At 37.2% G+C, this 19,259-nt stretch overlaps 1 protein-coding gene across 1 annotated transcript in view; it reads right to left on the minus strand.

Moving 5' to 3' along the window:
- DIAPH2 (diaphanous related formin 2) overlaps positions 1-19,259 on the minus strand; it is a 983,285-nt gene that overhangs the window by 202,772 nt on the left and 761,254 nt on the right. The window contains exon 26 of the mRNA XM_070366366.1: positions 12,106-12,241. Within this exon, the coding sequence (XP_070222467.1) occupies positions 12,106-12,241 (136 nt within the window). The remainder of the gene's footprint in view (positions 1-12,105; positions 12,242-19,259) is intronic.

Raw genomic sequence — 19,259 nt, forward strand, 5'->3', positions numbered from 1 at the left:
GTCATCAGAGAAGCCCAAGCTTTAATACTGCTTGGGATTAATTCTGTTATTTACAGATATTCTAATCTTTACTATTGGTTACTATAATTTAATGCCTAGGGTATGACATTGGGAAACATAATTTTGATCCATCCAGATTAAAATAATGTGAAATGAATTAATTAACTTATAACATACAATCATTTTAAAACTCAGAAAACTAAAATTGCTATCCACCACTAATGATAGAGGTTAAATGTTTAGGTTTATTGGTTAAAATTTGCTTATTCACTATCAGAAGACTGGATTTATCATCAAATCTGACTCAGGTAGCTGTCCTTATAATCATACTAGAAGTAAACAGGTAATTCTAATTTCCATATAATCTTATATGAGGAGAAGCAAAACTGTTCCTGATTAAATAATATTTGCATAAGAATCACACTTGGAGTTTCCAATTTCAAAACACCCTTTCTGAAATGCATTTATTTTTATTGCTTCCTGTTAGTCCTTGCAATTAATTTGCTGAGTTCCATAAACATGAAAAGAAAGAGATTTATTCACAAATATTACAAATATTTGGTAAGATTTCTTACTCTACTTACAGATTTAATTAATTTATTTTTCATGATCCCTAAATTAATTATCATCTATATTAATACAATCAAAGGTTGGAGAACGTAGATTATGCCAAGTACTTTGCATAGTTTACATACTATTACACACATTTTAGAGTACATTTATTGATTTAGCATATGTTTGGCTGCATTTAAATTAGCTTTCTTAATTTTATATTTAAATAAACGACGTATTACTGTGCATGCTTTAATTAAAATTATTTGTGGAATGGCACAATAAATATTGGTTGGATTAATGAAATAACCTAAGATGTCAAAACACATCAATACATAGTTATATATTGATGAAACTTTGCTGTTCTTAAAAAGTCTATACAATATTGTAAAGTATTTATTCTCCAATTAAAATAAACAAATTTATATTAAAAAAAAAAGTCTAGGCCATCAGTGAATCCATTGCTTCCAACACCAAATGCCTTTTTTTCCTCCATGTCTTCTATGAAAATTTTCCTTTGTGTACCACCTTCTTAAACTGCCACAGGTTGCAACTCCTTTGAAAGGAACATCAGACATGAGCTAACTCCTTTTTTTCTTCACCTTTGACTGTTTTCTTCCAGCTATATCCACCTTGTGTTCAACTCTCCTTTCTTGTATTCTGGCTCACTACCTGGGTAATCCCTGAACAAATTCCTATAATCACCTTGACTCTCCTACCTCATCACTTCACAACTCATCATCTGACTTGCAAGACTCCTCACAAGTCTTTCCAACAGTCTTCCTATTTTTCCAATAGTTTCCAATTTCAAACTCTTCTCTGTCAATGATGAAAACGAGGACAATGAGAACCTGAGAAAATATTTACTGAACATTGAACTGTTCATCAGAGACCAATGACATCAACATGTAATTGACAGACCAGAGTATTAGTGACATCAGTCTCTGTGGATTACCTCATTTTACCCTCACAATAACAAAGAATGTTCTATTACTCCTGTTTATAGAGGAGGATATTAAGGCATAGAGAGATGAAAGTCCTTGTCAGAGATTATATGGGTACTCAGTTGCAGATCTAAGACCTGAACTTAGGACCTATCCTTGTCATTACTTTGATGTACTTCCCTGTGGGCCACCGAACTGTTCCTCCATGAGGCCTTCCATCTTCCATGCTGACATGTGCCAATGATGACATTAGTCCCATTTACTTAAATAGTTTCACCCCTGGTTAGCCAAATATTACCCATCCTTCAGCATCTAGTTCAATTGATACATTCAGAGACCATAGTTAGTGAACTATGTGAAAAAATAGTTCAACTATTTTTTCAACTTCTTGTGAAACCTTACATCATTTTACCAGATCTCATTGATCTCTCCTTTTAGATAGTCTGAAGTAATCTCTATTATATATCAGTACACTGTTTGCTGGTTCAGCTTTATCACAACTGAAGAGTAGCAGAATATTTCACCTCAAAATATGCCACTATTTCAAGCTGAAGACAATTAAGAAGAAGCAGATACCAGAAAAACTATCAGCCCTGTAGCTATCTGCCTAAAAGCAGGACATAAATTTGTGAAGGTGTCCCTCTATTACTCTTTACCAGGAATAAAGAGAAGTTATTCATCAGAGACTATTCTTGATTGACTGTTATCCTTTCGGAAACAGCACCAGGGGAACCTATGTAACAGTTTACCCACTAGCTCTTATCTTCCATTAGGTTCTCCATATATTTACATTCCCACAATTTGCCACACTAGAAACTCAAAGTGCTTTGCCTTAGTCTCATCTAAAAACTTCTAAAAATGTATTATTCTTTTGCTAACATGATATACAAGCCCAAGTTCTAACCACCCCTTTGAGTTACTCATTACTGAATGCTCGCAGGTATATGCATGATGCATGTATTAATAAATCTGTTCATTTTTCTCCTGTTAATCTGCCTTTTGTCCATGTAATCTATAGGGCCCCAGTCAATGAACAGTTTTTTTCTCCCCTACACATCTCTGACAAAACTATAAACTAAAAAGGATGTGGACTATGTCTTGAACTTTTTTTTGAATTCTTCAATGAGCACAAAATGACTCATCATTAGCAGCAGCAAGAATTTTCTAGGTTCTGTGTTATGTACTACACTTATCACAAAAACAATAGGAGGCAAATGTCATTATCCTCTATTATGAATGAGGTAACTGAGGCATGAAGAGATGAAGGAAGAGAACAAGGTCATAAAGTGAGTAGGTGGCAGAGCTAGGACTGATCTCCACTTTTGTAATGTAGAGATTTTAATAATTTTTTAGTCATGTCACTTAATGTTTACAAATGACGGTCTCTTTAATATATACCCATGTCTTTTTTCTCTTTTACAATAAAAAATACTATTTCTTATCATGGCCTTTGCCTTTGGACCTCTAATTCTTTCAAAATGGAGCCTTGAAACATGGCTTTTTTTTTTTTTTTTTGAGAAATGGCATTTTTTAATGTATTTAACTGCAAAGACGTAATTCTCTGGCTGCTTGGTTTCCATGATATCTTCACTTAATATTGAGCTTGGTTGATCACATCTACATTACAGAAATAATCTTTTGTGGTTTCTTTATGCATTATCCAAGAAATAATCTTTTGTGGTTGCTTTACCCCTCGTCCAAGGTAAGGAGCAGTGGCTGTGCTTTGCCGGAGCAGCCGTGAAGAGATACCTCACATTCAAGGTAAGAGAAACACAAGTAAGACGGTAGGTGTTGCAAGAGGGCATCAGAGGGCAGACACACTGAAACCATACAGAAAACTAGTCAATCTAATCACACTAGGACCACAGCCTTGTCTAACTCAATGAAACTAAGCCATGCCCGTGGGGCCACTCAAGACGGGCGGGTCATGGTGGAGAGATCTGACAGAATGTGGTCCACTGGAGAAGGGAATGGCAAACCACTTCAGTATTCTTGCCTTGAGAACCCCATGAACAGAGGAACTCCCCAGGTAAGTAGGTGCCCAATATGCTACTGGAGATCAGTGGAGAAATAACTCCAGAAAGAATGAAGGGATGGAGCCAAAGCAAAAACAATACCCAGTTGTGGATGTGACTGGTGATAGAAGCAAGGTCTGATGCTGTAAAGAGCAATATTGCATAGGAACCTGGAATGTCAGGTCCATGAATCAATGCAAATTGGAAGTGGTCAAACAAGAGATGACAAGACTGAATATCAACATTCTAGGAATCAATGAACTAAAATGGACTGGAATGGGTGAATTTAACTTAGATGACCATTATATCTACTACTGCAGGCAGGAATCCCTCAGAAGAAATGGAGTAGCCATCATGGTCAACAAAGAAGTTCGAAATGCAGTACTTGGATGCAATCTCAAAAATGACAGAATGATCTATGTTTGTTTCCAAGGCAAACCATTCAATATCACAGTAATCCACGTCTACGCCCCAACCAGTAATGCTGAAAAAGCTGAAGTTGAATGGTTCTATGAAGACCTACAAGACCTTCTAGAATTAACACCCCAAAAAGATGTCCTTTTCATTATAGGGGTCTGGAATGCAAAAGTAGGAAGTCAAGAAACACCTGGAGTAACAGGTAAATTTGGCCTTGGAATACAGAATGAAGCTGGGCAAAGACTAATAAAGTTTTGCCAAGAAAATGCACTGATCATAGCAAACACCCTCTTCCAATAACACAAGAGAAGACTCTATACATGGACATCACCAGATGGTCAACACCGAAATCAGACTGATTATATTCTTTGCAGCCAAAGATGGAGAAGCTCTATACCGTCAACAAAAACAAGACCAGGAGCTGACGGTGGCTCAGATCATGAACTCCTTATTACCAAATTCAGACTTAAATTGAAGAAAGTAGGGAAAACCACTAGACCATTCAGGTATGACCTAAATCAAATCCCTTATGATTATACAGTGGAAGTGAGAAATAGATTTAAGGGACTAGATCTGATAGATACAGTGCCTGATGAACTATGGATGGAGGTTCATGACATTGTACAGGAGACAGGGATCAAGACCATCCTCATGGAAAAGAAATGCAAAAAAGCAAAATGTCTGTCTGGGGAGGCCATACAAATAGCTGTGAAAAGAAGAGAAGTGAAAAGCTAAGGAGAAAAGGAAAGATATACGCATCTGAATCCAGAGTTCCAAAGAATAGCAAGAAGAGATAAGAAAGCCTTTCTCAGCGATCAATGCAAAGAAATAGAGGAAAACAACAGAATGGGAAAGACTAGAGATCTCTTCAAGAAAATCAGAGATACCAAGGGAACATTTCATGCAAAGATGGGCTCGATAAAAGATGGAAAAGGTACGGACCTAACAGAAGCAGATATTAAGAAGAGGTGGCAAGAATACACAGAAGAACTGTACAAAAAAGATCTTCACGACCCAGATAATCACGATGGTGTGATCACTCACCTAGAGCCAGACCTCCTGGAATGTGAAGTCAAGTAGGCCTTAGAAAACATCACTATGAACAAAGCTAGTGGAGGTGATGGAATTCCAGTTGAGCTATTTCAAATCCTGAAAGATGATGCTGTGAAAGTGCTGCACTCAATATGCCAGCACATTTGGAAAACTCAGCAGTGGCCACAGGACTGGAAAAGGTCAGTTTTCATTCCCATCCCAAAGAAAGGCAATGCCAAAGAATGCTCAAACTACCGCATGATTGCACTCATCTCACACGCTAATAAAGTGATGCTCAAAATTCTCCAAGCCAGGCTCAAGCAATATGTGAACCGTGAACTTCCTAATGTTCAAGCTGGTTTTAGAAAAGGCAGAGGAACCAGAGATCAAATTGCCAACATCCGCTGGATCATCGAAAAAGCAAGAGAGTTCCAGAAAAACATCTATTTCTGCTTTATTGACTATGCCAAAGCCTTTGACTGTGTGGATCACAATAAACTGTGGAAAAATCTTCAAGAGATGGGAATACCAGACCACCTGACCTGCCTCTTGAGAAACCTGTATGCACGTCAGGATTGCAACAGTTAGAACTGGACATGGAACAACAGACTGGTTCCAAATAGGAAAAGGAATATGTCAAGGCTGTATATTGTCACCCTGCTTATTTAACTTATATGCAGAGTACATCATGAGAAACTCTGGGCTGGAAGAAGCACAAGCTGGAATTAAGATTGCCGGGAGAAGTATCAATAACCTCAGATATGCAGATGATACCACCCTTATGGCAGAAAGTAAAGAGGAAATAAAAAGCCTCTTGATGAAAGTGAAAGAGGAGAGTGAAAAAGTTGGCTTAAAGCTCAACATTCAGAAAACAAAGGTCATGGCATCTGGTCCCATCACTTCATGGGAAATGGGGAAACAGTGGAAACAGTGTCAGACTTTATTTCTTTGGGCTCCAAAATCACTGCAGATGGTGACTGCAGCCATGAAATTAAAAGACGCTTACTCCTTGGAAGCAAGAGTTGACCAACCTAGATAGCATATTGAAAAGCAGAGACGTTACTTTGCCAACAAAGGTCCGTCTAGTCAAGGCTATGGTTTTTCCAGTGGTCATGTATGGGTGTGAGAGTTGGACTGTGAAGAAAGCTGAGCGCTGAAGAATTGATGCTTTTGAACTGTAGTGTTGGAGAAGACTCTTGAGAGTCCCTTGGACTGCAAGGAGATCCAACCAGCCCATTCTAAAGGAGATCAGCCCTGGGATTTCTTTGTAAGGAATGATGCTAAAGCTGAAGCTCCAGCACTTTGGCCACCTCGTGTGAAGAGTTGACTCATTGGGAAAGACTCTGATGCTGGGAGGGATTGGGGGCAGGAGGAGAAGGGGACGACAGAGGATGAGATGGCTGGATGGCATCCCTTTGGTGACGGACAGGGAGGCCTGGCGTGCTGCGATTCATGGGGTCGCAAAGAGTTGGACACGACTGAGTGACTGAACTGAACTGAACTTACCCATTAGTCCTCTGGATAATTAGATTCTAAAATATTTCCTCATGATGAATGTATATAATTTTACATGCTAGATAAATACATCTTGTTGTTATGGGATCACAGGAGATTTTTTAAAAAGGGATGGGCTGACACTTTGTAAAGTTCATATGAAATAGAAACTTTACAGAAAAAGTATCTGTGTTTTTAAAGTCATTTGCAGTTTTCAAATGACTTCGTTTACCCAAGGACTCTTTTCTTGACTACGTTTGTACAGGTTAGATTTCTTCATTCAAAATGTATCTATCTCCAGTCGCATGTGCATGAAGTATCTCTACAGCTTATATTATATGTAGCTCACAATGGTAATCCAATGTTCTACATCAGTTCTTTCAGTGGAAAATGGATAACACTGTTATAACTGGACACATTTACAAGTTCTTTGAATCACTTTCGGATGGCACCTCATTCTCATGTCTTCCATGGATTCACTTTTTATGTAGCTCCATCATGCCTCCTCCCAGACTCAAGGAATATCTGCAACTGACTTCCACCTAGTTAACAGTAGTATCTTTTACAAGATACTAAGAAACTCACTGACACTGAACGCTGTTTTGATACCCAGTTACCGAACTCTGTTCTTATTCTTTCTTTTCTGCATCTTTGATCTTCTTAAGATTATATAATTTCAATGGAAGGATCTCTTTTTAAAACATATTTGCAAGTACTAACATGCATATACAATAATTGTCAAATAATATTTACAATAAACAATAATAATAAGATGTGAGAGCTGGACCATAAAGAAGGCTGAGCACCAAAGAAATGATGCTTTCAAACTGGAGAAGATTTTTGAAAGTCCCCTGGACAGCAAGGAGATCAAACCAGTCAATCCTAAAGGAAATCAATCCTGAATATTCATTGGAAGGACTGATGCTGAAGTTGAAGCTCCAATACTTTAGCTGACTGATACAAAGAGCCGACTCATTAGAAAAGACCCTGATGCTGGGAAGGATTGAGGGCAGAAGAAGGAGGCGACAGAGGATGAGATGGTTGTATGGCATCACCGACTCAATGGACATGAGTTTGAGCAAACTCTGGGAGATGGTGAAGGACAGGGAAGCCTGGCGTGCCACAGTCCACAGGATCACAAAGATTCGGATATGACTTAGCTATTGAACAATGAACGACATTTGCTACATATGGGCCACCAATCAAAAACCTAATGGTGAGGTCAAACTGGATTTAAGTTGGACCTCTAACCCAACATGACTGGTTTCCCTTCACCATGTGAAGGGACAGATGTGTACACATGGAGAATGCCATGTGAAGACTTAAGTCATGCTGCCATAAGCCAAGGAACTAAGAGAAACAAAGACAGAAGCCTAAAATGGATGGATCCTTCCCTAGTGTCTTCAGAAAGAGCAGCACCCTGCCTATACCTTCCTTTCAGATTTCTGTCCTCCAGAACTGGGAGACAATAAACCTTGTTGTTCTAAGCCATCCAGTTTGTGGTATTTTCTTATAATAGGCCTAGGAAACTAATAAGCTTGCACGCCTGCGTGTGTGCTCAGTTGTGTGCAACTCTTTGCAACCCCATGGACTTAGCCTGCAAAGCTCCTCTGTCCATGGGATTCTCCAGGCAAGAACACTGGAGTGGGTTGAAATTTCCTCCTGCAGGGGCTCTTCCTAACCCAGGGATCAAACTCATGTCTCCTGCAGCTCCTGCATTGGCAGATGGATTCTTTACTACTGAGCCACTTGGGAAGCCTACATGACTAATATATCCTAACTTTAATAATCAAAAACCAATGATTCTCAAGTCTTTCTCATCCGAACGTTTCCTGAGTTTCATATGCACATACACAATAGCTTCTTAGATATTTCCCATCTTTACAATGTTTCTTAAAATGACACAAGATTCAAAATGTCACCTATCATGTAATCCTCCTGATGAAGTCTGCTCTATTTGTGAATTGTTTTTCCTTTATTTATTAAATTGATTTATTTATTAAAGAAGGTACCCCTTTCTTTTAATGCCCCCTTTCCTTAATTCTCTCATCTAAAATTTTCAGGGTTAGTCAATTCTACATTTTAACAACCCTCTGGTGATGGTTAATTTTATGTGTCAGCTTGGCTGGGCCATGGTATCCACATATTCAGACTAATGAGGGTGTTTTTGGATGAGATAAATATTTAAGTCAGTGGATTTTTGAGTAAATCAGAGTGCCCTTTGTAATGCAGGTGGGCCTCATCCAATCAACTGAAGTTCTGAATAGATCAAAAAACTGATCACCCCTGAACAAGAGGGAATTCTACCAGCAGATTGCCTTTGGACTTGAACTACAACATGGGTTCTTCCCTGGCTCTCCAGGGTTCCATCCTACTCTGCAGATTTTGGACATACCAGCTTCTATAATCACATGAGCCAATTCCTTAAAATAAATCTGTCTGTACATATCCACAACCTATAGAATAGAATACACTTCTTACTGGTAACTTCTGTAATGGCACTACCACTGCATTAATTCAGGCCATCATCATCTATTGTCAAGACTGTGATAACCTCTTAACCTCTGTTGTCTCACGCTGTTCCCTTTTCAGTCCATTCTCTATGCTTTTGTCAAAATGATCTTTCTAAGAAACCTATGAAAGCACATTAACTTTCTATTTAGAAACATTCATAGATTTACCACAGCTCTCACTGTAAGACACTTAGCATAACTAAGAGAATGCACAATCTGTCCCCTACCTCTTCCAGCCTCTTCTCTCAGTACTCCTCCATGCACGTAAGGGAGCTAATATTCAGTGCTATTCTACTTGTTAAGTGAGAACTTCCTACAAATACCCACTGCCATGCTGTGCCCTAGTCCTTTCCCTAATTGAGTGATCGTCAGTCAGGATCTGTTCTTCTGATCCTAATTATGAAACTTGCTTGCTAAATTATGTTGATACTATCTTATTTTTACCTTGGCAGTTTACTTTCTTCTTTTTATTATTTTTAAAATGTCCTGGTGGCTCAGACATTAAAGAATCTGCTTGCAATGCAGGAGACATAGTTTTGATCCCTGGATTTTGAAGATCCCTTGGAGAAGGGAATGGCTACCCAGTCTAGTATTCTTTTCTGGAGAATCCCATGGACAGAGAAGCCTGGCAGGCTACAGTCCATGGGGTGGCAAAGAGTTGGACACCACTGACCAACTAACACTTTCCCATTTCACCTCACAGTGATTTACAATATTTAGTTACAATTGTGTGTTAGTACAGTGCAGTGATTCAGTCATACACACACACACAGGCACACACACACAGACACACACATATATATATGGCAAAAGATATATCCCACCCAATCCAAACAGACAGAAAATAACTAGGCTTAGGGAAAGACCTCATCTTTAACACAGATTTTATGGAGTGGTCATGAATCAGCAAAGAAACAGAGAGTGAAAAACACCTCAATCTCCACACCTTGAAATGTGTGTGTCTGTGAGTGTATCTGTGTGTTTGTGTTTGGGAAACCCAAATGTTGCACTGAGATTCTGCCTCACTCAAAATTAGGGATGTTGGCATATTTGTGCAGGGACTTGCAAGAGCTGTCATGCTCCATTTTCCTCTGAGTAAATCAGCCATTTATTGAGAATACACACACACACACACACACATATATATATATATGTATATTCTTTTTCACATTCATTTACATTATGGTATATTACAGGATACTGAATATAGTTCCCTGTGCCATAAGTGGGACCTTGCTGTTTATCCATTCTGTATACTTCTTTTCTTTTAAAATTATGCTTATTTCCTGGGCAAAAAAATAAACTGTAGTCACTTTCTAAAAATTTGTATGTATTTTAAAGGTATGAATAAAATGGTAGCAATATCACTTTTGACGATTTGCCAAATATCACTTTAGAAGATTTATGGCAGAGTAATTGATAATGGGGCTTCCCTGATGGCTCAGATGGTAAAGAATCTGCATGCAATGCAGGAGACCGGGGTTCAATCCATGGGTTTGGAAGACCCCCTGGAGAAGGGAATGGCAACCCACTCCAGTATTCTTGCCTGGAGAATTCCATGAACAGAGGAGCCTGGTTGGATACAGTCTGTGGGATCGCAGAGACAGATGCGACTGAGCGACCAACACTTTCACTTTCTATTATAATAAATACTTGCAATTTAAAATGCATAATAATAATAATTAATAATTAACTTTGGCCACAGACTGCCTAGGATCAGATCTTGGTTCTACCTCTTACTCTCTATGTCAACTTGGACAACTCCCTTAACTTCTCTGTGCCTCAGTTTCCTCATCTTAAAATGAGATAGTAATATTCTTCTATTAGGGTTTTGTGAGGATTAAATATATTCAAATACATAAAATTCCTAGAACAGTTCCTGATACGCAGTAAGTACTGTATGTTTGCTGTTGTTGCTGTTGTTATTGCTATTATTATTTGACAATGGCATTTATAAGTGCAAAGATGCTATCACCAGACTATTTAGACTCTAATCCTGCTGATAATACTTGATATTTGTGTGACCTTGGCAAGTTCCTTAATTTCTATGAGCTTCAGTTTCCTCATCTATAAAATGAGATAATAATAGCATCTGTCTCATAGAGATGTTATTGACTCCCAGAATATTGAAATAAAAGCAAAAATAAACAAATGGGACCTAATTAAACTTAAAAGCTTCTACAACATCAAAGGAAACTATTAGCAAGGTGAAAAAAGACAGCCAAAAATTCAGAATGGGAGAAAATAATAGCAAATGAAGCAAAAACTGACAAACAACTAATCTCAGAATAAAATATACAAGCAACTCCTCCAGCTCAACTCCAGAAAAATAAATGACCCAATCAAAAAATGGGCCAAAGAACTAAATAGACATTTCTCCAAAGAAGACATACAGATGGCTAACAAACACATGAAAAGATGCTCAACATCACTCATTATCAGAGAAATGCAAATCAAAACCACTATGAGGTACCATTTCACACCAGTCAGAATAAATGCTGAGAGATCCAAAAGTCTACAAATAATAAATGCTGAGAGGGTGTGGAGAAAAAGGGAACCTCTTACACTGTTGGTGGGAATGCAAACTAGTACAGCCCACTATGGAGAACAGTGTGAGATTCCTTAAAAACTGAAATAGAAGGATATACCAGTATTTTGTTCGTAGGCTCACAGCTGGACAAGGTGCTTTCTCCCTATGTTTTTTCAGCTTTTAATAGTGCCATCAATATCCATTAAGACGTGAAACGTTCAAGATCCCAAGGGAGGGTGTTTGTCGTTACTGTACTATCAATAGTCATGTGCCAATAAAATAAAATTAAAACCATAAGGCTCATGTCCCCAGACCAGTATTTCTCTTTTCATCTCACTCATTCAGAACATATATAATTTGATTAAAGATATGAAAAGAAAAAGAGTGTTGCAACAACATATTACCTTGCATTGGCTATCAAAAATCCTGTGTTCAGTGTAGGATGATAAGAAATAAAGACAATAATGAGAGATATTTGATAAAGGTAACTAATAATATGGTAAATTTCTACCCGAACCATAATTATTCAGTTTATAATTAAAAATTAATTAAGTGCAATTATTTTACACTTCATATGTCTTTTTTTTTTTAATGGAAGCGCTTCATACCTTTGTTTATATCAATGAGTTGTTTCTTTTTCTTCTGGCGTTCCAACTTTTCTTGTTCAGCTTTCTCTTTTGCAAGCTTTGCCCTCCTTGTCTTCTCTTCCAGTTCTTTTCTCTTGTTGTTTTCTTTCACTGCTTCCTGTACATATAAACAAAGTTAAAAATTCTTACACTGCTTACATATTAGAGGAGTTGTGTAATTTAAAAATTCTATATACACATGTGTAGATGTTCAGAGATGGAATAGTATTATAGCAGCTTTTAGGTATGTGCATGTACTTCTGAGAGGATGAAATAAGCCTAAGATATTTCTTCTTGAAAAAAAAAAGTATACTCAGGTTTTAATTGCTATTATATTTAACTTATATGCAGAGTACCTCATGAGAAATGCTGGGCTGGAAGAAGCACAAGCTGGAATCACAACTGCCAGGAGAAATATCAATAACCTCAGATATGCAGATGACACCACCCTATGGCAGAAAGTGAAGAGGAAATAAAAAGCCTCTTGATGAAAGTGAAAGAGGAGAGTGAAAAAGTTGGCTTAAAGCTCAACATTCAGAAAATGAAGATCATGGCATCTGGTCCCATCACTTCATGGGAAATGGGGAAACAGTGGATACAGTGTCAGACTTTATCTTTTTGGGCTCCAAAATCACTGCAGATGGTGACTGCAGCCATGAAATTAAAAGACGCTTACTCCTTGGAAGGAAAGTTATGACCAACCTAGATATTGAAAAGCAGAGACATCACTTTGCCAACAAAGGTCCCTCTAGTCAAGGCTATGGTTTTTCCAGTGGTCATGTATGGATGCGAGAGTTGGACTGTGAAGAAAGCTGAGCACCGAAGAATTGATGCTTTTGAACTGTGATGTTGGAGAAGACTCTTGAGAGTCCCTTGGACTGCAAGGAGATCCAATCAGTCCATTCTGAAGGAGATCAGCCCTGGATGTTCTTTGGAAGGAATGATGCTAAAGCTGAAACTCCAGTACTTTGGACACCTCATGCGAAGAGTTGACTCATTGGAAAAGACTCTGATGCTGGGAGGGGTTGAGGGCAGGAGGAGAAGGGGATGACAGAGGATGAGATGGCTGGATGGCATCACCGACTTCACGGATGTGAGTCTGAGTGAACTCCAGGAGATGGTGATGGACAGGGAGGCCTGGCATGCTGCGATTCATGGGGTTGCAAAGTCGGACATGACTGAGCGACTGAACTGAACAGAACTGAACTGGGGTGCTAGAAAATTAGAAACATGAATATTTACAGATTTACCAATAAACATTCTGTCTGTGTTGTTGAAATATGAAATAGTTTTGATGCATAAGAAAAAGTTTAATAGGGAAATATGGTTAGCCTGTATTCTACCACTTTTTTTATGCTTTCTCCTTCCCTGAAAAATGTTTTTTTAAAACCAACTGATAAGATTTTTGTGAGGAAAAATGAGATACATTTATAAAGTACTTAGAACACTTCATCTATGACAGTGATGGTGGTGGGTGTGCTGGTGGTCATCATTACATCTAATGGTGCAGGACATGAAACAATCAGCCATATTGTCACAGGAAAGACAAACCTGCAAGTTTAATAGCATTTACATGTCAATATCTTTAGCAATGCTGAAATGTACTTCCAGCTATTGTCTGTTTTATTTTGCATAATGTGTGGAACTCAAGGTAATCAGTACATTTCAGCAGACAGTATGGGATAAAGTTAGAGTAAACAGTTCAGCTGGACTAATAGTACTTTACAGAAGAGTCATTTTAGAGAAATCACTAATACAGAGACACATCAACTGCAAATTCCTTCCATCAAATTGTTCTGCTTTACTTTTTCCTATTCTACTTCATTAGACCTATTTTACAGCATGTACCAACTATTTCACAAAAACTGTTTTGTTCCAAAAACCCCAAAGAAGAAGACTCAATGACAAGAATATATCTATAAGGCTTGGCCTGGAGGTACCTATATTAAAATATTTTCTCTAATATTAAAAGATATAATAGTTTTCATCTATTTAGTTTTTAAAACCTTTATTTGTATTTATTTATTTGACTGTGCCACATTTTAGTTGCAGCATGAGGGATCTCCAATCTGCATTGAGGCATGAGGGATCTTTTTTATTAGTTGAGGCATGTTGGAATCATCAGTTGGAGCATGTGGGACCTTAGTTCCCCAACCAGGGGTCAAACCCAGGCCTGCAATGGGAGTATGGAATCTTAGCCACTGGACTGCCAGGGAAGTCCCTATAATAGTTTTCAAAAGCCTTTAAAAAGCACTTTCAAAGATATTCTTCTGATTTGCAAGAATTGTTGGTACCTGTCCCTTCTACTACGGCTATCACACTAGCACATCCAGAATTATGCTAAGAGCACAAAATACTCTGGCTCCTGTAGACAAACTCAAAGACTTACCACTTAAACTTGAATAACAGAATCATAATTTTGGAGCAGCGTTTCTCAGCTTCAGCACTGCTGTCATTTGGGGCAAGACAATTCTTGGTTGTAGGCTTCCCAGGTGGCTCAGTGTTAAAGAATCCACCTACTAAGCAGGAGACGTAGGTTTGATCCCTGGATTGGGAAGGTCCCCTGGAGAAGTAAATGGCAACCCACTCCAGTATTCTTGCTGGGAAATCCCATGGACAGAGGAGCCAATGGGCTACAGTTCATGGGGTCACAAAGAATTGCACACAACTTAGCAACAACAATAAATTCTTTGTTGGAGGAGTGCCGTGTGTCTTGTAAGATATTTAGCAGCACTCTTGACCTCCACTGACTAGATGCCGGTAGCACCTTTCTGGTTGTGACAGCCAAAAATGTCTCCAGAGACTGGCAGATGTTATCCAGGTTGAGAAGCACTAACCTAGGGGGTTTTATAAAAATTAATTTATTCACCAAAAATTGAAAATTGCCTCTTCCGCTGAAAGTATCTTCTTTTTGCAGATATGGAAACTAAGTTCTGAATGAGTTTAACTACTTGTCTAAGGTCACACATTTATGTAATTGCAAAGTTGGGAAAAGAACCCATGTCTCTTCTCAGTGTTTAATGTTTGTTTGATTCTTTGAGGAAGAAAAGATAATGTTTATCCACATTGGTGGATGTACATTTTGGTGTATGATACCAAAAGCACAATGAACCAAAGAAAGAAACAGATAAATAAAAGTTTATCAAAACTAAAAACTTTTATCTATCAAAGAACATTGTTAAGGGAATTCCCTGGCAGTCCAGTGGTTAGAAATTGGCACTCTCACTGCCAGGGCACGGGTTCAATCCTTGGTTTGGGTACTAAGGTCCTGCAAGCTGTGTGGTGCAGCCAAAAGGGAAGGGGGGAAAAAAGAACACTATCAAGACAGCAAAGAGATAACCCACAGAATGGGAGAAAATATTTGTAAGTTGTGTATCTGATAGGAATATATAAAACCTTTTACTACTCAACCATAAAGAGACAAATAACCCAAATAAAAATGGGCAAAGGATTTAAATGGACATTTTTGCAAAGAAGATAGAGAGCCAATAAGTATATGAAAAGACATTCGACATCATTAGTCACTAGGGAATTGCAAATCAAAATCACAGTGAGGTACCACTTTATGAATACTAAGATGGCTATAATAAAAAAACAACAAAACAGATAATAACAAGTGAGGAATTGGAAAAATTCAAATGCCTTGCATTGCTGGTGTGAAAGTAAAATAGTGAGTCATCTTGGAAAGCTGTCTGAGTTCTTCAAAATGCTAAACATAGAGTTATAATAGGAACCAACAATTTCACTTCTGGATGTATATCCAGGAGAAAAGAAAACACGTGTTCATACAAAAACTTGTGCAAGATTTTTCATTAGAAGGATTATTTCCAATAGCCAATAAGTGGAGACAACCCAAACGTCTATCAACTGATAAATGGATAAACAAAATATGGTACATACTGTTTATGGAATATTGTTCGACCATAAAAAGAATAAAGTACTGATACATGATGCAACATGAATGAATCTTAAAATATTATGCTAAGTGAAAGAAGTCAAACACAAAAGGCCACATATGGTATGATTCCATTCATATGTAGTGTCCAGAATAGACAAATCCATGGAGAGAGAAAGCAGACTATTGGTTGACAGGAGGAGGAGCAGGGAATGGAGAATGACTGTTAATGAGTATGGGGCTTCTTTTTGGTCATGATGAAAATTTTCTGGAATTATGTAGTGGTGATGGTTGCAGAATCTTGTGAATATATTAAAAACCACTGATTTGGTACTTCAAAAGGGTGAATTTTATGATATGTAAATTATATCTCAATAAAAATTAATAAAATAAAAAATAAGTATTTGAAAAATGCAGGATTGAAATAAAATTGGAACTTAGAAAAAAGGCAACATACATTCAGGCTCTGATACTAACAAGTTGCATGATCTTTGGTAAGTAACATAAGAGGAGGTGAGTAGCAGAAGAGGGAAGGGAGGTTAATGCTTGTGTATATTTTATTACCAGTCAGATTTCTGATCTGGTGAACCATCAACCAACATCTGGATGGACGCTTCCGTTATCACTCTACTGGACTATTTAGCTGTTGAGTGCTGTCATTTATTATGAAGATAGAAAAAACTGGTAACTTGCAGTTGTATTTCTTCCTTGTCCTGATAATAACAGATATTTTTTTAATGGAAAATTATTATATGTCAGGTATTTAAAGTAAAGAACTTCAGATATTTATAGAAAACCTACAAAACAATTAGTATTTGTTCTCATTTTACAGATGGTAAAACTTAGGTTCAGGTAGGTTAAATGAGATGTCCAAGGCTCTGCTGCTACTGCTGCTAAGTCACTTTAGTCGTGTCTGACTCTGTGAGACCCCATGGACGGCAGCCCACCAGGCTCCCCTGTCCCTAGGATTCTCCAGGCAAGAACACTGGAGTGGGTTGCCATTTCCTTTTCCAGTGCATGAAAGTGAAAAGTGAAAGTGAAGTCACTCAGTTTTGTCCAACTCTTCGCGACCCCATGGACTGCAGCCCACCAGGCTTCTCCATCCATGGGGCTCTGCAGGTACTTAAATACCAGAACCATATATGTTCACTCACATTACCAAGATGCCTTCCAAGTAAAGTTGTCAGATAAAAAACAGGACACTCAGCTAAATTTGAATGTCAGATAGTATTTCATTCTCTTTTGTAACTGAGTAATAATGTAAATTTTTTTTTTTTTTTAGTTTAAGTATATCCCATTCAATACTTAGCATATACTTATATTAAAAAATTTCATGCAATAGTTGGGACATCTTGATACTAAAACTCATGCATTATCCACACAATATTTGGGATATACTCATGCTAAGAAAATCAGGTAATATGTGGGACATGTTGATAACAAAAGATTTTAGCATAGTTTATCTGAAATTCAACTTTAACTGGGCATCCAGTATTTTTATGTGAAAAATTTGGCAACCTTATTCGCAAGACTGCTGATATTTTTATAAGTATTCTTTTGTAGACTAAGATTACATAATGAAGATAGTAGAATAATTATAAAAATACAAAAAAGCCCAAATCTAAACTATACTCTGAGAAAAGAAATGATATAGATCATTGATAGGCATTATGTGGTTCATGAACTTGACTCATATTATTTATATAGCATTCTTCACATTTTGTTCCTTTTCTTAAAAATAAAACTAAAAAGTTTATATAAAAATCTAAACTAATACAATTTAGAAGAAAATCAGTCAATAAAATCACCAAATCACTAGTAGAAAAATTCATCATACAGGAAAGGGTTAAATTTCTATATGAAAGGGAGACTTGGAACTGGCACTTCTAAAACACCATGAATGTAAGTCTATAAACAATGAAACAGACCAAGTAATAGGTCCATCAGTTGACATCTTAAATGTTTCAGGAATAAATTTAACTATGAAACAATCACACAATTTGAAATGGTATAATGGTGTAATCTTAAAGAGACCGAAACAAAGAGGAAAATAATTTCTGTGGCTTGGCAATAATAGAAATGAATGCAGACATCTACAAAGGCATGTGTTTTTCAAGCAACACAGACTGTGGAGTAAGATTCAGTTCTGATATCACCAATTCTGTCTTCATGAAGAAGCATCATGCTGAAAAGAAGATCCCATTCTTCTTGGTGGTTTTACTCTTTGGCTCCAGCTTTAGGAAATTAGAGATGGGAAACACATGCCTATTCAATTATCCCTACATAGGAAATAAATTTACAATGAGAAAGGGAAATCTTAACTATGGTTTCATACCAACAATCTTAAATTTTACTAGAGAGAAAGATAAGAAATTTCAAAACTTTGGTTAACTCTCCAAAAAATATGAAGACTGATGAGAGAACTCTTTTGAGGGATGGGATGTATTTTTTTTTTCATTCTAATTCTTATAAAACAAAATCCAAGTAATTAAAAGAATAAAAGGAACAGGAGCAAATTTGAGATTGGAATTTTTAAAAAATCTTTAAATAGTTGACTGTGATTAACAACACTTTATATCTGTTGAGCCTCACTAAACATTTTAAATGCTAACTTGTCTACTTCAACAAGATTCTCGAGTAGGCATCAATCATTATTTCTTAGGGTTGGGAATGCCAACTGATTAGACTGTCAATGTGAAGAACTGTGTTCTGTTAAGAGGATGCTAACTGAGAAAGTGTTTTGGTACTAACCTCACCAAGATAAGAAAAGCTTACAGAAAAAAAAGTCTCAGTTTTACTGGCATATCTATTTTTCAAGAGTCAGGAAAAAGCACAGGAGTAAAATGCAACAAAAAATGTCTCCAAGATTGACTGTAAAATTTTTGTATTCACCAACCTCATTTTAAATCTCTCACTAATTTAAAGTCTCTATTGCCTCACTGAAAGATAAGAATAAATTACAAATCTTATTTCCTTTGTTGGGGATAATGAACAAATGAGACTTACGGACTAAAAATGTCATATGTTAAAAAACAACAACAACAAATTCCAAACCTCATGTAAATGATAAGATCTCTCATATATTCCAATTAAACTTTAAGAAATGGATGAAACTGGTTTAGAAATTTCCAAGGGGCTCAGATGCCAGCCTCTTTCATGTTAGGTCTACACAAACCGAGCATCTTCCAATCTCATGATATTTAAAAATGAAAACCACTGCCCACCAAAACCTATTCCTTAC

The sequence above is a fragment of the Bos mutus genome, chromosome X (assembly GCF_027580195.1).
Source record: "Bos mutus isolate GX-2022 chromosome X, NWIPB_WYAK_1.1, whole genome shotgun sequence".
Taxonomy (NCBI): Eukaryota; Metazoa; Chordata; class Mammalia; order Artiodactyla; family Bovidae; genus Bos; species Bos mutus.